This window comes from Artibeus jamaicensis, unplaced genomic scaffold, assembly GCF_021234435.1.
Source record: "Artibeus jamaicensis isolate MK-2021 breed Jamaican fruit bat unplaced genomic scaffold, CSHL_Jam_final contig_777, whole genome shotgun sequence".
Lineage (NCBI taxonomy): Eukaryota > Metazoa > Chordata > Mammalia > Chiroptera > Phyllostomidae > Artibeus > Artibeus jamaicensis.
The window spans coordinates 1,749,348-1,769,546 of NW_026521966.1; the positions used below are offsets into that span (position 1 = coordinate 1,749,348).

The window sequence follows — 20,199 nt, forward strand, 5'->3', positions numbered from 1 at the left end:
TCCGAGTGAGAAGCTTTCCTCAGCAGGGGGGCGCATCTCTGAAACCGTCTGTCCTCACAGACACAACCCTGGTCTAAGGGTAACTGCTTGATAAACTCGCAGCTGCTTCCCACACAGACAGGAAATCGTTTCCTGAGTGATGGAGGACTCTGGCTTGGAGGAGGAAGAGGGAAAACTTGTACTGAGGCCTGGCTCTGCCCAGCACTTCCCAATTCTCCTTCCAGCAGCCCAGGCTTTCTGCCTTGCTGCTGACATCCTGTAGGCCTTGCCTTGGACTTGGCTAGAAGAGGCCCTGCCCTCAGGGCAGGATCCAAATAAACAACAACAGATGGCTCCATTTTACTGAGTGCACGTGTCCCGGGCACTACGTGCTGCACAGGTGTCCTCTCATCTGGTCCCCACAAGAAGCCTCTGAGTGTTGGTCCTCTTGTTATTAACCCCATTTTACAAATGAGAAAACCGAGGCCCACACAACCTAAGTCACTGGGCCCAGGCAACACAGATGAGCAGACTGGTGAGCTGGCACAGGGACCAGGTAAGAGTGCCCCACACTCAACAGAAGACAATGCTTGACAAAGTGCTCCCTTATCCGCCCGACCTCCGCAGCTTCCTGGGGAACTGGACACAAAAATCCTCATTCTGCAGAAGAAACAGGGCAGATTGATGAGGGACCTCTAATAGACTGAAGTCCAGGTCTGCCATGGAGACCAGGTGGCAAGCAGGAAAGTGAGCGTCCAGGAGGGAAGCCGAGCAGGGCTTTGCGTGTGCTGCTGCGGGGCTGGTGGGCCAGGAGAACCCAGAGCTGGCAGGGCCGTGTCCGTGGATCCGGAGCCAGGAAGGCCCCTGACTTCTGGGGCTCAGAGGGACCAAGTACCAACCAGGGACTTTGGAGCCAGAATGCCTGAGTTCAAATTGTGGCTCTTATCAGCTATCTGCAGCTCTGTATCCCCATCTGGAATATGGGGATAACTACCGCAGCCACCTCTTGGAATGGTGATGAGAATAAATGAGTTCATATATAGGGAGGGCTTAGAATGGGACCTGGAACATAGTAGACACTATATAAGTATTATCTTCACCCTCCTCCTCCTTCTCCTCCTCTTCATCATCATCCAGGGTACACTGAGGGACACAGGGCCACAGATGATAATATTTGGCCCAAGGCTGCTGGGGACATTGCCGCTTCCACACTCTCCGGCCCTGTCCCCAAGTCCTCTCTCAGCCCTGGCAGGCTCCCCGGCCTCGCTGGGCTGGGTGCCTACTTGCACCGGGGAGCCTGCTCGCAGCGTGATTACAGGATTAAATACTGTGATTGCCACAAATTACCATAGCAAGGCTATAAATAAGTTGCAGGGAAGACATGTGGGTCCTGCCATCTCCCGGGCACCAAGCCCTCCATTAGGTGGGGGCCTCATCCTGCACCCCCTCTGATTACACAGACCAAGGAGCCCCCACATCCTTAATCCACCTGCGGCCAGTTTCCCAGGGGCCTGCGCGATGCTCTGGGCATCAAATCAGTGAACAAGGGCTGTATCCTGGCCATAAGTTATGCTGAAGCAGCTCCTGGCTCAGTGGGGATGGGAGACTGGCAGGGTGTCCTCAGCACCCCTTCCCCCTTCCCTAGCAGAGGGAAGGGTCTGGCCTCCTGTGCTGTTTGGGGAGGAGCCTTGCTTCCTTTCAGTGAACAAAAGCCAGAGATGCTTTGCGCTGGGAAAGGGAAGAGGGGAGCCCTAGCCAGCCAGATCTAGATTCTGGCCCCTAGAGAGTTAACTGACAGGACCAAGTTGCCCCACTGAAAGGTACTCTCTGGTCTTGGCTGGACCCTCCATAGACAAGCAGAGAGGCAGCCTAGGGGGCTCCCGCAGGCGCCATGCCCACAAGGGCCCTGCTCTCCAAGCACCAGACATCATCACCTCAACGACTAAGGCCACGGCTCTGACTCATCCACAAGACATTACTCTTCCACTCCTCTGTGCCCTTACTCATCCTGAGCCCTCTGCCTGCTAAGCCCTTCCTCCCTTCGCAGACCGGCAAATTCCCACCTGTCCTTCAAAACCCTGCTCAGCCGTCACCACCTCTGGAAAGCCTTCTCAGATCTACTTCCTTAGAGATGGTTACCCCACAGCACGCTGCGCAGGGCCTGGCTCCCTGCTGGGAGGTGACTTGTCAATTTCCCCATCAGACTGTGGCCTCCTGGGAGCAGGGTTGGGGCTGTTGGGGCTTTGTGTGGCATTTTGATGACAACTCACTGCAAGTGAAGACCCAGGGCTCAGCGACTGTGAGACAGCTCTCTGCGGCCAATGCCCCGGGAGCAGGCGGTTCTGGGGGGCCTCACCCTTGGGAAGCACGTTTCTTAGACGTCCCCGCAGAAACCGTATCAGGGAACCTCTGGGAATTCTGGAACAGCTTGGCCTGCACTTGGTGGCTCCATGTCTACAGGCCCCCATGAGCCTCTGGTGACGAGATCCACTGGCAGGGGTCCTGGTTGGTGGGGAGCCACATACCAGGCCCGCTTCCTGTTCATTTCTGTCTGAGTAACCCTATTCAGGTTGGTCCCTGTCACGCCCAGATAATACAGGATGGGGGAGCCCACAGCTGTTTTTGTGACAACGTTTTGTGACAAACTTTGAGGCAGGCCAGCTACCACAGTGCCTGCTTCCAGCGCCCCTGCCAGTCCCGGCACGGGCCCGGGTGGCCCACCCGGAGCGCCATGGCTCCTCCTGGCAACTGAAGAATGGAGGCTATTTTTGCTTAATCACCACCTTGGAAAGGCACAAATCATGATCATCCCTCTTAATTACTGATGCACCACACTGCTCTGGAGACAAAAGCCAAGGTCATCACCCACGCACCCTCAGCAGAGTCACCTGGTGTGGCGGTCTCTATTCTGTCTTGCCAGCTGCTGCCAGGACGCAGGAGGGGTGGATGCAGGGGTCCCCCCTAGCTGAAACTGATCACTCAGTATCACCCTCCACATTACCAGCCCCTGCAGCGGCACCCCCATCTCCATTCGTCCCCACCGGGGTCAACCGAGCAGAGCTGGGCCCAGCTTGAGGCCGTGGGGCGTGCCCTGGGCAGTACCGACAGAAGTGTCCAATCCTCTGGGACCAGGCGGGAGCACAGGCCCTGGTGCAGACATACATCTCGTGCTTGAACCCAATGACTTTGCTATACTGGTCTGATGTGGGAAGTGAGAGACATACCTGGGAAGATCTGGGAAGATCTAGAGCCTCACTCAGCAGCAAGCAGGGGTCTCAGAGCCCCCACGTAAACCCACACAGAGAAGGGCATACGCACTGGAGGAGGTGGGCCATGGGAGGAGTCACACGGTGGGAAATGAAGACCCAAGGCAGAGGGTGACCTTGGACAGCCTCTCTGCACCACTGCGGAGTAAGGGGTTGGCCTACATTCCCTCTGCTGAATCGGGCAGTGGGAGATTCTCAGATCCAGGCAGGAGGAGACCCTGTCCTGCATAAGTTCCAGCCTCCATGCCCCGCAGCACCATCCCTCGGGCCTGCGCAGACCTGCAAGAGTCTTTGAGGGCTATGGCCAGAGAAGGAGGAGCCAGGAAACTGCAGGTCGCAAAAGGTACCTGGATTTCAAAGCAGTCGGTTCCAACCAGGGAGCTTGGCGTCAATGTCCATGCAAGTCCTGGTGCAAATTCACAAACACGGGTTTGGGGAGTCCTTGGCAAAGAAAGGAGCGAGCTCTGATAGCTTCACTCGCAATGTATCTAGCCAGCCCCGCTTCAGTGCCTGTCGAGTAGGGTCACTGGCCTGGGAACTTGAGGAAGCACCGAGGGCTCAGGGCACCAAGGGCCTGGGGAGGAGGGAGACGCCAGCAGAACGACAGACTAGGAGGGAATGCACAGCCCTCGCAGCAGCTCGAGGGTACCAGTTCATGACTGGGCAGCACAAGGACGGGACGCGGGCAGCATGGCCTGAAGCAGGGGAAGGACAGGGCCTCGTCTGACTGTTTCAAAACTTTTTAAAAACAGGGAACTCTTTGAGCCCATAAAATGTTCTTCAGGAGCCCAATCTGCAGTCCCTGCCCCAGAGCACGACCAAAAAGCCGTCACCCAGTTCATCACCCTTCTCCACGGTGGCCCAGCCACCCCCTGGTGAAAACCAGCAAGCTAAGTCCAGAGGTAGGGGGCTGGGCCTGTATATTTGAAGGAAACACACCAAATATTCACTGAGTAGTTTTCTCTAAATGATAGGACCATAGAGGATACCTTTTTAAAACCTTCTATTGGTCTCTATTTTCCAAATTTTCTCCAGTGAGCCCACATTCGTACATACTTTAACACTTTTTATGAATGTATCTATTGAATATACAATACAAGCACATGTCACAGTGACGACAGGAACATGTTTAAACCAGCACAGCCCCTACTTTACTGCCTGTGAACACTACAAGCAAAACGTTGTCCTGCCCTCTCAGAGCTGACAGGTTAATGAGGGAATGTGAAAAGGAAAAGAAAGGCTTGTGCGAGGAACAAATACACGCAAAACACACTGAGTGACTTACAATCCTGGGTTTGAGCTAAAAAAAGAAATCTCGGCATCACTTGCCAATTCCTACTCTATTGATTATTGCCCAAATTAGTGTCAGGGCTGAGAACACCAAGATGACTCAGATATAGCATACCTCAAGGATCCCCAGGAGGTGCCTCAGGTCACATGATCCAGGTCAAGTCACGTGACAAACACCTCAGACACATGACCAAAGGCTGCCGACAGCCTAAGCTAGGGCAATAGGGCTGCCAAAGGTACCTCTCGGCCTTTAGGGCTGCATGCACTAGAGACTTTTGTTTGGAATAAGGAGGAGACATTCCTGCTCTGTTCTGCACCTCAGGCCACTTTGAGGGTGTTTGTGAAGACCAGTAATGGGGCAGGAAGGTATGGAAGGGGGCCCAGCCTGGAGAAAAGCAGGCTCCCGGGGCCATGGTAGCTGCCTGCAGATCCCTGCAGGGCTTTGCTCAGGTCACAGGAGCACAGAGCACAGCCAGGATAAATGGGTGTGGGATGGTGTCTGGAAAGTTACAAGTTTCAACACAACCTAGGAAATGTTTCCAACAGCTCCAGGATAACCCACCGGCCTGGAGAAGGCAGGGAGTTCTCCTTCACCAGGTTATACAAGCAAGTTATGTAAGTTGCCACTCAGCAGGGAGGCTAAGGCAGGAATTTCCAACAGGGCTTGGGGGATCTAGAGGCTGAGGCCCCTCCCCTGGCTCCTTAACCCTTTCAGTGTCAACATCCAATCAGGTCAGCCTGGACTTACCTGGCTAAGAGGCCAAAACCCCAGTGAGTCAATGAGCCCTCCACAGAGACACAGACTAAGGCCTGACCCTTGCCAGGATTTGAGCCCCGGTCCTGCCTCTCGAAAACCCACCGGCCACCCACAGTGAGCATCAGGAGAGTTCCCGGGAGCAGCTTCCCCTGGACGCCAGCTCAGATCAGGAATAGCACCACCTTCCATCAGGTCCACTGAAGGGTCCAGAGATTCGATTCAGCTGCAGGACCCCCCCCACCCCGCACTGCACTGTGATGCCACAAGGGCTTGGCACCTCCTGGTCTGGTGACTCTTCTGTAGTAAAGGCAGCCCTCCCAAGACCTGTCCTGAGTTTCTAATCATCATCCAGTGTCTCGGGCAATCTTCACATGTATCCCGAGAGGCCAGAGTGCTCTCCCCATTTTACAGATGAGAAAACTGAGGCTTAGAAAGGTTAAGTGATTTATCTCTATATGTAGGTGAGGAAGAGGGACTTCAGCCAGGTCACTAGGCCAGGGCTCTTTCACCCTCCTGCAGCAGTGCCCACAAAGATGAGGTATTAGACGAGGGTGTTGCCAGCACTCTTTCAAATGCTTCCACACCACCGCCTGCCCTGCAGAGTGGCAGGGACCACAGAGGGACAGAGGCTGTTATCAGGAACAAGAACCTGCTTGGACCTTTTGGCCTGCCCACCAGGGGACCTCTGTCAAGCCCACCCTGGCTCTGCCTGGAAGCTGGAATAAAAACGAAGAAATACAATAATCCACTCCAACCCACACATTGCCTCTCACCCTAGTAACCCCTCAAAACGAATGTGGTTTCCAGAAGTGGGACGTGGGTTCCAAATGAAGAGGGGTTGGGAACGGCTCTTAAATATACAGGAAGTTGTACTCAACCTTGGAACCCTTAACTAGAGGAACGCTCACTGAAATTACTCTAAAACACCCTTTTTTTCACTTCTCAGACTAGCGATGATCAAACCCACGCTACCCGGGGTGTGAGAAAACAACCCTCCTCATTCATTGCGGTGAGAGCGAGAACCAGTCCAACCTCTGGGGAGGGCAAGTTGACGATGCCATTCAAAATACCAAATGCCCTGGACCCAGCAAGTTCAAGTCCACGTGCATAATGACATATGTACAATGCTGACCATTGCCACAGTGTATTGATAATATAGACAAAGGCCAGAAAGCAGACCTCAGTGCTTGCCAACAGGGGAGCTCGCTGCTGGAAGACACTGCAGTGAGACTTGACCGCTGCGAAGGCCCAGGCCTCTGGGTGCGCTGAGACAGTAAGATAACCCCAGTGTTGTTCATCTGAGGGAAGCAAGGTGGAATGCACCGTCTGCTCCCATCTGTGTGGGGTGTACATAAAAATATAGACAAATGAATATTTATGGAGATGTTCCCGCACGCAGGGAATATTTCTGGAGTGGTCTCTAAGAAACTCGTCATAACCTCTGCTTCCGGGGAGAGAGGCGGGGGGAGCTGGAGGACGGGAGGAGAAGGCACGCGCCTCACCCTTCGTTCCTTTAAGTGCTATACCACGCACCTGTGTTACCTACCCAAAGACAGATTAAAACTCAGAACTTCTTCGGTGGGCGTGTGGCAGGGTGATTTTTTCCCTGAGGTATCAATTTTCTCCTGGCTCTGGATTCTTTGCCTCCGTGGGAGATTTGGGCAGAGCTCCCTGGTTTTTGTTTCCAAAAGCACCTTTATTCCCGGAAGAAAAGGATTTGAGGGAATAGGGATTCTCTTAAGCTGAAAAGAAATCCCTACCTCCACCCTAGACTGAGAGGAAGACAGAGACCAATGCGGGGCACCCTCCCAACTTGGGGTGCCATCGCAACTCCAGGAAGACGGACAACTTCAGGGGGCCTGGCCACCCTCTGGCCCAAGAGCTGCAAACCAGGACAGAAGGGACCCCCAGGCTGGGGCCCAGATGCTCGGTGCTCACGAGGGCACACCCCTGCACCAGGGTACACACTGACCCCCTGCAGGTGCTGGGGAAGAGCCCAGGGCTTTGAGAAGCCCCTGGGACCACAGGTGGGGAGTTCACGTGCATAGCTGCATGGGTAACCAGAGAGAAAATTATAAATTGAAGTCTAGAAAAACGAAGGAAAGGTCCTTAATGGGTAAGCAGTGAATTGTACAGGATGATCTCCATTTGCCTCTCCAGACCCTCCTACACCTCCCAGCCCAGTGAGGGCCTGAGGTAGAGACTCCCCTGCTTTGGGCTGGGCTTGGCCGGGGGGAGGCACCCCAAGGGGAACCTGGGAGAGTGAAGGCCGCAGCTCTTTCTGCTGCATTGTATTCCCAGAGCCTGTCAAGGTGCTGGCATGTAAAAGATACTCATTAAACACTTTTCAAACAAATGGATAAATGAACAAATAATGTGTTTCCATTCTGCACCCCTGTGAGTGTCAGAAGCTGTACATGTCCCCAGCAGAGCACAGGCACTGCACGGATAGACTCACATAGACACACACGCACCTTCATGTGCATGCATACACTGAGGCATTGACATACACGCTAATGCACACACACACATGCACAGGCACACATGCACATACACACTAGAACGGGCCGTGCCAAGCATAGACATACGCACACACACGCAAGAAAAGTGCTCCCAAGGCAGACGTCTGCCATCCTGAGCTCATTAAAGCTGGCTAAATATAGCTCGTCTGCAGCTGTGCTCAGCAAGCTGCCCACACAGGCCGGGAAAAGACACCAGTTACCAGGCAGAGGAGCAGGGAGGCCAGCTGTGGGCCAGGGGCTCAGCACCGTCCCTGTGAGGGCACTGTCCCCACACTGCCCCTAGGGAGGCACAGGGCTCAGCGTGTGCAGGAAGGAAGCCTGTCCATGGCTGGACATTCACAGCCCCGGTCACCGACCGAAGGCAGTGGGACAAGGGGTCGAATCACAGCCCCACAATGGGGTACATGATGCTGAGCACCTCCATCTTCTCTCTGTTTCCCTTGGGGACAACCACATGTTTGTCTGACAGTTAATTTGGTCAAGAAGCAGAGCTCGGTCCAGGGCCTGGGGCTGGAGTCAGGACACAGCCTGGGACAAATCAGGGCTCCACGGGTGGCAAGGTGAGCCACTCGGTGGGGATGAAGGTCCGGGCTCAGTCTGGAACCATCGGGACTCAGTCTGCACCATTGTTGGGTCTTGGTCTTGGGACAAGAGAGAGTTCAGAGTCCCACTGAGCACCCCACTCTAATGAGCAGCCTTAGCCATCGGGCCGACCCTTCCCACACTCTCGGCAGCTGCCTGCTGCCTCCACCCCCCCACCCCCAAGTCAGGTACTGGCCCCGGAAAAGCCATTTGGCAGACAGGAGGTGGGCCCCCCGTGTCAGGTCACATACTCCGCACTGGCTGGGCCGGCCCAGAGTAAGTGCCCCTCTCCTGGAAGCTCCCCCATCAGGTGGGGGTGAGACAGGAGAAGCCCCTTCAGTTCTTACTTTCCTGTGCACATTCTGGACCCCAGGGTGTTCGGGGGTGGAGTGGACCTGGGCACCTGCATGACACGGGGGACAAAGGGGCACCTCCCCAGGTGCCTGGGTGGCCAAGGAAAGGAGAAACTGCAGGAAAGTGGGAGCTCAGACCAGCATGGGACCAAGGTCTGGAGATGGAGGAGCAAAGAGACCGGGTCTGCGCACCCTCCCCAGGAGGCTGCTCACTCCGGGTCTTCCTTTTCTCCTCCTGATGTGCTTGTGAAGGCTGTAGCCCTTCCCAGCTCCCAGGTCATTGTGGAAGTCAGAGGGACCTGCACACGGTAGGGCTGCTGTGACGAGAAGGGGACAGTGAGGCAGCCACAAGTCTCCCGGGAGAGTCATGCTCCTCCCTGGAGCTGGGCCTGGGGGGCCCAGGAAGGAGAGCTACTGCACCACTGAGCAACTTGGAAACCCAAGTCCTTCCTACAATGTTCTGCAAAGGGGGCCGCGTGGGTCCCCTCCATAGGGATGGACGGAATGCTCAAGCTTCCCAATTAGCTTATGAGAAAACGGTGCTTAGAGTCTCCATGCTCCTTCTAGAAGCCGGTGTGGACAGCAAGGGGGGAGAGCCAGTGGGCTAGTGAACAGGTGGGTCAGATTCATCCTGTCCTGGAGAACGATCCCAGCGGGGCAGCTGGAGACCACAAGGACAAATCTGACTCCTGTGAAGGTCTCTCTGACACTGGAGGAAGCACCGGAGTGGTGGAGACTGGAGGCAGGGAGGGCAGCATGCAGCCCGTCTGGGAGAGAGAAGATAATGGCCTCAACTACAGGAGGCATGGGGGTAGAGAGCAGCGGAGGCACTGAGGTCTGCTGGAGGTACAGTGGATACTCTCAGGGGTCTGATCTGGCTCTGGAAGGTGACAGAAATAGAGAAGTCTAGTACTACCCCACATGTCTAGTTTGAGTTTGTGGAAAATGGTACCATTTGCTTCGGATGGAGGGACAGGAGCGAGGTTGGAGAAGCAGGTGCGGAGTTCCTCCAGTGCCTGCGCCCAGCACCGCGGCAGCACCCAGCACTGCGGCAGTGGCTGGAAGTGCTCTGTAAATGTTTGCTATGCTGTGGAGCAGCATCAGAGCTGGACAGAAAGACATGCAGACCAAGGAAAGCAGGAGACAAAGAGGTAGCGCCAAAACACCAGAGCAGCTAGAAGGGGCTCCAAGTACAAGCCAGACGGGCTGGGCCACAGGCAGGGGCCCAGGCTGCACAGCAAGTCAGTGGGAGGGACCCAGGTCTCCTGACCACCCCCACCTGGCCCTTTCTCTCCTAGGCCTGCTACCCAGCCCCCCACATGCAATAGCTCCCCACACTTTCTCCACTCTGGTTTCAAACAGAAAGCCCAAGCAGTTGCGAGATGAGAGCTGGGACTACCTGACAGCCACAAAGGAGGGAGGATTCCAGGACGACCCCCCCCCCCCCCCGCCAAGGCCCTGCAGATGGACCGGGGAAGGCCTCCTCCCCGGCACCCCCAACTCCTGTGGCCAGTTCAGAAGGGTTCCCTGGGGACTCGGGCTCCTGAAGAAACACCTCTGACAGTGACCCCGGAGACAGCCGCAGCCACAGCAGCAGCCGAGTGTAGAAAAGACCAAGCTCTGTGAGGTGACGAGATTCACCCCCACACCTGAGCCAGGAGTTCCAGTCCCCAGGTCTCATCCAAAAGCCAATAATAAGTGAGACCATTAAATGCTTCCTCCGTGAGAAGTGCAGATCTTGGCACCACATACACGATCTCTGCCGCCTCAGCCAGTCTAGGAAGTAGCCATTACGGTCATCCCTCCACAGCAGAGCAGACCGAGGCTCAGAGACAAGGGGTAACTTGCCCAAAGTGGCACAGCAAGTAAAGGAAGGAGCAGGCCTCATCCCCAAGCCTGACACCGGCAGAGCCCAGATGGCATGAGATTTCATGCTGTCGGAGTTTACCCAGGCCCAGCGATTTCTGACTCCCCCAGGGCAATTTGTATGGCCTCCCACCTTGTTTTTAGTGAGGTTTTGAAAACCAAGGGGGAATATCGGGATGGTCTCCAGGGATGTGACTGTAAAGAGTAAATCCCATTATTAACATCAGGCGTGGCTGTTACTCTGTTTTTATTAGGGGTTACAGAATTTTATTTTTACCAATTTTGGAATAAAAATAAACAAATCAGCATCAATTACCACCATCACTTCATAGAAGACAATATTTGAATGTACGGTTTGCAGGCAGGAATAAAAAGCGGTCTTCCTGACAAGTGCGCTCGGCATTCACCGCTGAAAATGGGTCTGTCCTGGGGACCGTTGACTCGTGAGCGCCGAGGCTCCAGAACTCTTCCACACTCCTACTGTTACTCTTTACTAAATAAGAATACCCTTAAGCAACATAATCCTAACTAAAATCCGTACCCATGGTGAAAAAAACACAAACAGTTTGCCTCTACCTAAACAGGCTTTTTTTTTCAGCCAGCTCCAGAAGACACCAGACACCTGGTCAAGTTCAGTCATGCCTGTGGCAAACGGAGTGGTGGCTCGGCCCCGTGGGAACGGCGGCTGTTTCCCCGCTGAGGCTGCAGCTCCCAGAGTTTCCAGAGGGATTATCTGGGCTCCTTTCCCGACACCCCTGTATTAACCACATTTTTAAATTTTATGTTGTTTTGGCATCGTGGGGACACCTAGCTGGCCAAGGGGAGCCTGCCCCTCCCAGAGCATGCTATTTCCTAGAGGCAATAAACTTGGACTTCATCTTTCATATGCGAACTGACCAATTCACCTCCTTTATCTGACTCTCCCAGGCCAAGCCAAGTTGCCCTAAATCACCCAGGGCCAGGCATCTGACAACTAGAGACTACCACCCCTGCAGGCCGGAGCCTCAGGGTCATCCCAACTAGCCAGTGCCAAGCAGTTTCCTCTCCCCAACCTTCCTTTCCCTTGGAAAACACAACGAAGGCTCTGATTTTCCCCTCACTCCTCTGTCTGCTGACCAAACCTCACGCTTCCCCGGGGCCCTGCATGGCAGGGCGTGTCCCCTCCACTTGGGAACTGTACATAATAAATTTCTTCAATGGCATTGGTCTCTGTGATTTGCCACTCAGTCGCTGCTATGGATTGAAATCCCAGGGCACTGCACGTTTGAACACAGCCCCCCCCCCCCACAAGGACACAGTGTGCCTGCAGCCTGTGCCCTGCACCGGGGCGATGCCCGGGGCACCGACAGTCCTGCCTTCCAGCCCCTGAGGGGCTTTGTCTTGAGTCACCACTGGATCTTCGACACAGAGAAAGCTCCTTAGGAGGCCTGAGCACCTACTCAGCGCTGAGGCCAGGCCCGGGGAGGCTGGCGGGGCGGGTGGCCCTCCTGCACCAGAGGGACAGAGAGCTCACAGGAAGGCCTCCCCCACCTGGGGGGAGGGGGCGGGCAGAGCGGGCTGGGCCCCCTGAGGAAAAGCAGAGTTTGCCACCCCAAAATATACCTTTTGGGATATTGATTATTTTAAGCTGGTTATTTTTAAGAGACAAAAACTCAGAAAGAGCCTTTTACTTCTCACTTACCTGCCTAAAGGAATTTAAATAGAAAACCTGCCTAAAGGGAGAGAGCCATCACCTCAGCGTAGTGCGAACTCGGTGGGAGACAGGGAGGAACCGGCCAAGTCCCTGCCCCCCCCCCCCCCGTTCTGGGTGGTCCGGAAAGAATTCAAGAATTTGTTCACCACACCTTTGCTCATTATCATCTGCCTGAGAATTGCCTACCTTCCCTTTAAAGTCCCAGACCCCGCCTCCCTCTCCTTAGTCCAAAATAGCATATAAGCCTCAACTGCCCAGTGTGTCCTGGGGTCCCATATTCTTAAGGATGCCCTGTGGGTACATATGTAATAAATTTGGTCAGTTTTTCTTTTTGATCTGTTTCATGTCAATTTCATCATTAGTCCAGCTGGAAGAACTGACAAGGGCAGAAGGGAAACCGTTTTTCCTCTTCTCTACCCCCAAAGCTACAACCACAGATCAAAATAGGAGAGAGAAGTAAGGGAAGTTCTGAGCCTGCACCCTCCTCCCAAACACACGCACAGACCCCTCTCCCAGCTTCACGTGAAACTCAGTTCTGCCCAGAACAAAGACATTTGCCTCGGTGCCCACCACGTTCATCCCAAACCTCCAGAACTATGTCCTGAGTTTACTGTGCCAGCGAACGGACAACTTCCCCAAGTCTTTGCTGCGTGAGTACTGCACTGGTCACCCTGAGAAAACGCAGGCGGAAGGAGCCTGGGGAAATCTGTCTGACGTGAACGATGACAAGGCCTTGGGAGGGGATGAGTGATGGGATGCAAGGACCTCACCCCGGCATAACCCCCAGTGAGGGGCCCCTGACCTGTCACCACAGTGTCGCCGTCAGTGGTACCTGGTAGTTGTGTCACCGAAGGAGACGGCATCAAAGGCTCCGGAGGGCCTGCTCTCCATTCCCGTTCTCCCCTCGCTCTACCCACATGTCAACAACACGTGAGGCTTTCCAAGGGCCCATCTGCTCTGCTGGGCTCAGCCTCCAGCCACTGGCCTCAGGCCCTCACTCTGGCTCTGCCGCACAGATGCCTTAGTGTGTGGGTACTTTTCCACGGGGCTCAGCTGCAGGGGAAGAGAGAGGCCCCAGGCCCGCCAATCCTGCCTGCAGGCCCAGCGGTGAAGACCCTACCACCCCCTGGGCTCTCAGTGGACAGAGAGGCCCCAGGCCCATGGAACTAGGACCCATCCAAGGGGAAGAAAAGACGCCTGGGGTTGGGGACAGGTTTAACTCACTCTGTTTTTCCTGGAGGATGCTGGACGTGCACGGCATGCTCCCTTCTCCTGCAGAGAAAGAAAGAAACGTGAGCAGACGCCCCACCACCGTTGGCCAGACACCGCCTCTGCCCCTCCATTCCACACCCTCGCTCCCCGAGCTGGGGGTGGGCAATGCGTCTCCCACCTTCTAATAACCTGTCCCATTCTGCCACACTTAGCTCTTTGTTGTTCTTTTTAAAATCCTCACTTTTTTTTCATTGCTTTTAGAGAGGAAGGGAGAGAGAGAAACATCAACTGGTTGTTCCCTCTACATGCCGAGACCAGGATTATACCTACCCTGACGGGGGATCAAACCCCAAACCTGGGTCTGTGTCCTGACCTGAAATCAAACCCGCGCAAGCTTTTGGTTTCAGGACGGCACTCCGACCAACTGAGCCACACCGGCCAGGACAAGCTCTTGGTTCTTCATGCCAGACAAAGCATAGCACCGTGACCCCACTGCCTGGGGAGGTGGGGACCGGCTGCCTTTCTCCTCGGCCTTCTCCGGCACCTCCTCCCTTCCCACCTCCAGGAAGCAGCTGCCTACCTGTGTTGTCCTCTGCACACTTGCTCTCCCCACAGCGGGCAGCACTGAACACCATAACCATGCAGACAACAGCCAGATCTCCATCTCTGGTCCCGCCCTCTCTTCTAAGTTTTTGATCCAAACCCCCCACTGCCTCCTGGGCATCCGCTCTGGACAATTCTAGGTAGCTCACTCTCCCCAGGCCCCCAGGAAGGGTCTGGAGCTGCCCTCTTCCCCAGGCCCCACCTGAATGAAGACACCACTCCCACGCCCCGCCCCACCCCTGCCTAGGAGATGGCCACAGCCCTTTCCCTCTTTTGCCCCCACGTGTGATCAGTCACAGGGTGCTGGGGGTCTGCCTCCTCTCTCCTCAACACCCCCTCCCTCTTCACAAGATACAGACTGCACAGTGGAAGGTACTTCTGTGTTGTTCACGGCCGTGTCCCGGGCCTAGAACAGTGCCTCCCAATATTTGTTGAGTGAATAAATGAGTGGAGCACATACACAGGGCCCAATACGCAGCGGCACACTGCGTATACACACGCACATACCCAGATACAGAACTGCGTCCTATCTCCCTGGAGTATCAGAATAGCTTCTTCCTCCTAATGGGAAGCTTTTTTCCTATAATTATGAAGTAGTATAAGCTTCGCATTGAAGATTTGGAAAACAGTAAGAAACATTAATAAGGAAAATCCCTTATAATGCCACCGCTGATCCCACTTTATGTCGTTCCTTCCGTCTTTTTTCCGTGGGCACTCTGGGGCCTGCTGAGATCATATCAGCTCTTCGCAGGCAGCAACCGTGTGTCATTTATGTTCTGCATTTCCAAAAAATAGATCAACAGCTGACTCATGGAAGGCATCGTATACAATGAAGAATCACAAAATACACATTTTGTACTCCAAGTCGAAGCATAAATGGTTCTCTAATAAAGTTGCAAAACCTTTAAAACATCATTCCAGTGGCTACATCATTTGCTATGGAGTGGCTACATCATGGCTGACTTTAAATTTTTTTTAATATATTTTATTTATTTTTAGAGAGAAAGGAAAGCAGGGAGAAAGAGGGGGAGAAGCATCAACTGGTTGCCTGGCATATGTGCCCCAACCAGGGACCTGGCCTGCAACCCAGGCATGTGCTCTGATCAGGAATCAAGCTGGTGACCTTTTGGTCTGCAGGACAGTGCCCAAGCCACTGGGCTACACAAGGCAGGGTTGCTGACTTTAAAATTATCCACTGGTGGAAAGTTTCTAAATTGCACCATTGTAATTACTGCTTCATTGAACATCTTTGTGGTTGGGGCTCTTTTTGCATTTTCTATTATTTCCTTAAAATACGTCCACAGAAGGAGAATTCCGCACCAAGGGACAGGAACCTTCAAGGCTTCCTGATGTTGCCTGATTGCTTCCTGTGAGGTATACCTTCTGATTTGCACACCCACCGCAGCAAATGATAAGTACAGTAATCTACAGATACTCACCTCCCTGGCATTTACTTTGGCCTGTTGAATTTCTCTGCTTCTGGCTTCCTCAGTTCAATCCTTCTACACCTAGCACTCCAGGGCAGCCCGGTCATTAAATTCTCAGCCTGACAAGCAAGCATCCCCGTGAAGTGGCCACACCCATGTCTCTGGATCTGCACTCACAGCACAGCCTGCCCACCTTTACCTGTTCTTCCTTCCACTCTCCTCTTTCGAATTCACTGTATCCTGCAGACTGGGCTCAGAACCAACCCTGGCACCCCCCCCCCTCATGAGGTTTTAATTCCTCTCCAGAAACCTCAATATTAAGGACCCCTGTCCTCAAAAGTCAGCTCTGGGTCCCAAGGGCCAGCACAGACTCAGGTTCAATGAAGGTCAGCTCCCTTCCCTCTCAGATGCCCGCCTGGTGCTCACCCCACCCAACTGAGAACCTCAGAAAGGGACCTAAGCCCAAACCTCTAGAAAGCTCCCTGTGTCCACAGTGAGGCTGGACTCTAAGGAGTGAAGGCCCCAGACGCCCCCCTCACGAGACCCCAGCCACTGGGAACTCGATCGGTCAGCAGCTCCGTCAGAGCCCCTCAAGGCCCGGCAGCCTGAAGGAGCCCCTTGGACCAGGAGTCCTGGCCTGGTCCCAGTGCACTGCATGTTTTGGGCCTTGAATATTCACACCTGCCCAGTGGAGGCTGAACTCTGCCACACATATGCAAGGCGACCAACTGATGTTTCTCTCTCTCTCTCTCCCTCCTTCCCCCTCTCTATAAAAACAAATAAAATCTTCCTGCCTCGTAACACCATCTCTTCTGAAGAATCTACAGATACCAGGTCGGGCCTCCCCAGCTTCCTCAGCAATTTTGAGTTTCCCTAAAACATGTAGGTGTCCGTGGCTTCTCCAAGGACCCCAGTTCTCCGAGGAAGGAGCCAGGAGGGAGTGCCCCTGTGAGGTCAGTGTGCAGGATTCACACGGCGGCATCTACACAGACAGAAGGGGCCACGTTAGAAAGCAGGCTGGGTGCTGGCCCAGGAGCTGGGCGCAGCGGTGCGAGCAGGCAAGGCCGTCTATGGCATGTGGGAGCTTCATGTCCCCCTGTGCTTCCACTGCTGGGTCCCTGCGATTTCACACCTGTGCAGAAGAGGCCCCTTCACAGGTAAGAAGACGGAGGCCCGGGAGGACAAAGTCACTTACCCACTATTTAGATCCAGCCCCTTGTGACCCCCCAACTCTGCCGAGAACGCTTCCCATGACCCCGCCTCTGCCCCTATTTGGTGCGGGTACGGAGCTTCCCAGAGCAAGGGCTCCCTGGGATGGCCCAGGAGGCTTGGGCCATGTTTCCTGAACTGGGGAGTCACGGAGGCAGATGAGGGGCCGAGGAGCGGGGGGTATGGGTGTGGAGACGGGGGTGCTTGCAAGGAGTGCCGGTGACATGCGTCCTGAGGCCGGGACTGGCCTGTGTTTCCTCAGCTCCGTCCCTGCTGCTGTGAAGCCTGGGCCAGGCATCCAGATGGCAGGGCTGCCCCCCCCTTGTTGAGGCCACCAACTGCGCAGGAAGGAACTTGCTGGCTGACAAGGTGAGTGTGGAGCCAGCACAGCAGGAAGCTGCCTCCCTGCCCGGCTTCAGCCCCAGCCCCAGCCCCAGCCCCAGCCGTGCTTCCAGCCTGAGCTTCCCTCCAGCTGCCAGCCAGCAATTGAGTGGAGTGAGGGAGTGAGCGGAGGAGTCAGCTAAGAACCGACTTTCTGATTAGCAGGCTCCCAGGACGAGGGTGATTAACCAAATGTGCAACTGGCTCAGCTACGGCCTAAATGAGACCCCACTTGATCTGGAACTTTCCAGGGCCTCTGGGCCCCACAGCCTCGCCTCAGCTGGGGCTTTCTTCACAGGCTGAAGCTGCCAGGGCAGCTACACAGAGAAGGCTGGGAATGGGGGCAGGGCCCTGGTCGCCTGCCCCAGGCTCAGCCCGCTAATCCTGCATGTCCCAAACTCCCACAGCCCTGTGCATCAGAGCCGCATCATCTCCTCTAGTGGTTTCCTGGGCGATTTCATGTTTCCTCTTCCCAATCCCCTTCCAATAATCGGAGCTACCCAAGAGGCGAAATGAGCAGCTAAGATCAGAAGCACTTTCACCAAACACCTGAAACAGGGGCATCTTCCTGCCCCCAAGGGCGGGCTGGGTGGCTGCTGGGGCAGCAATTCAGGAAGAAGAAACTGGGACTCCTCCCCTGATATACCAGGTACTCACATGCCTGGCAGGATGGGAGTAGTGGGACCCAGGATTTGCAGGCCTCCGGGAGCCCAGCCAGCCAGGCTCTGGCCCAGCCTGCTAGCTCAGTTCATGGAGTAAGGCTGATAAGGGAACACCCCCACTGCCCCCTGCTCAGACTGTTCCCCAAACACTGAGCCCCTGCTGAGTTGCAGGGTCAAGGGTCACCCTCCTCGCCCCTCACCCAGCCCATCACAACCCCCTCTACACTCATTCTCTGGCCCCTGCTATGATCTTCTACACTGGCTTCCAGAATAATCTTTCTAAAAACTGGCTTGGCCCTGACTGGTGTGATTCAGTGGGTTGGGCATCATTCTGCAAACTGAAAGGTCACTGGTTCAATTCCCAGTCAGGGCACATGCCTGGGTTGTGGGCCAGGTCCCCAGTTGGATGTTTCTCTCACACATCGATGTTTCTCTCCCTCTCTTTCTCCCTCCCTTCCCTTCTCTCTAAAAATAAATAAATAAAGTCTTTTTGAACATGAAAATAAAAAATGACTTGTCACTCCCCTGTTCGCACTGTCCCGTAGATCCCTAGGGGTGCTCCTGAGAAGAGCCCATCTCCTCTGCCTGACATCCAAGGCCTTCACCTTCAGCTTTCCCACTCTTCCTCTTCTCCCTGACCTCCCCACCCCTTTCACCAACACCCAGGCCAACACCTCGCACCCCAACTTCAGTCAAGATGAACTCTGTGTGGTTCCCCAAATTCTCCTGCCTTCTCGTCTCTCCCTCTCCATTGCTGTACCTGCTGCTCTCTCTGCCTGCTACACCCTCATGGGTCTTTCTGGAGACCCAGAAAGCCTCTTTAACTCCTCATGTCTCGGCTCAAGCTTCACATCCTCTTGGATCCCTCTACCCTTTGTTTCCACTCTTGTTAGAACGATTTGCTCACTGGGCCATATCTGCCCCGCCCCGGAGTCTGGGAGTTGGTCAATTCTGAGTCTATTTCTGAGTCATCGATGCGCCCCTAACACCGGCCGGCACAGGGTCTGACACAGAGTAAGCAGCAGCACGTGTGCACTGAATGCGTAATTGAGGGAGAGAATGCATGCATGGATGCACCATGAGCCCCTCACCTCTTCAGGTTCAGAAAGAGAGGCAGAGCACACACCCAGGAAGACAAACTGTGAGCAGGTAGGTCGCCACTACAGAGGACAGCCCAACTAAGCAGTGCTCGGCATGGAGGAGCTGGTCTGGAAGAGGCTGCGGTATCAGGGCGCTCCCTGAGAAAGTGCCTAGGATTGCGAGGGCTATAGATGAAATCGGGAGAAAAGCAGGGTGAAGGCAGAAAACAGAATAGCTCAAGTGGGCCCGAAGATGAGCAAGCAGCCCCTGGGCATTCATCTGGCACACAGGGTGAACAGAAGAGGAGGAGAGGTATGGGCCAGAAGTCATGAATACCAGAGTCAGCGATAACCTTGGGATCACTGGATTTAGCAATGATCAGACAGACCCTTGATAATATCCCCATGGTAGCCATTCCGGGGCTGTTTGATTTTTGTAGTGATGCCAAACTTAATTTATAATTGTCCCCGGGCAATTATAAGTATTAGAAGAAAGAGCTATTGTGATGGGGTTCATGCCAGGCTGGGGATTTTTACTTCACTTTGTAGGCAATCAAGACCTAGTTACAAACTCCATAGCAGAATGATCTGACTACATGTACATTTTAGAAGCATTCCAGTATTAGGGCTGGATAAAGATGGCAAACTTGTAACCTGATCCAGCCATTTTCTCCTGCCCCAAATCCCTAGAAAATGACATTGTACATTTTCTATTAGTTCATCTTTTGTAGCATTGTAAAATAAAAAGGGGTATCCTTAGCAGACCAGAAATTATAAGGCATCCCCAAAAATGGCAGAAGGCAGAAGGCATTTTATTTTAAAAAAGAAAATGTGGAGCCCTTGCTTAAAATTATTTAAAAAATTTAAGATGGCAGAACATAAATGCAAGTGTGAGACCCCATGATGTATGGAGCCTTGTGTGACTGCCAAAGTCAAGTGCCCATAAAGCCAACTCAAGAGAGAGAGAACCATAGCCTCCACCCTGCATAGGAAGGTCTGTGCCCAAGGTGTGCATAGCTCAGAAGGAACAGCAGGCTCATAGGTGGAGACCATACAGGAGCAAAGGAAGATTTCGAAACTGCCTGGGCTTCCACTGTAGAGGATCCAGGTGCTATGGCCCTTCCCCCAACCCTCGCTTGTGCTAGGCTTGTGTTGCCTGTGTCCTCTTTGCAGAGGCATGTGTCCCCAGGTGTGAGAAAGGATGAGTGTTTGAGGAGCGGGACACCCCGGAAGGCTGAACATACCCAAGAGGAATAAAGCAGGAGTTAATGACTCAATTTGCCCTGCACCATTTTCTACCTTACCCAGTAATTTTTTT

General features: G+C 54.2%; 1 protein-coding gene across 4 annotated transcripts in view; it reads right to left on the reverse strand.

Annotated features, from left to right (window-relative positions):
- The window catches only part of PITPNM3 (PITPNM family member 3), an 85,600-nt gene that overhangs the window by 30,004 nt on the left and 35,397 nt on the right, over positions 1-20,199 (reverse strand). For 3 of the 4 annotated variants that reach the window (XM_037126744.2, XM_037126743.2, XM_053672620.1), the window contains one exon: positions 13,533-13,580. In XM_037126744.2, coding sequence (XP_036982639.2) covers positions 13,533-13,580 — 48 coding nt within the window. Of the gene's footprint in view, positions 1-13,532; positions 13,581-14,630; positions 14,718-20,199 lie in introns of those variants that run through there. The other variant, XM_053672621.1, reaches the window with a different exon arrangement.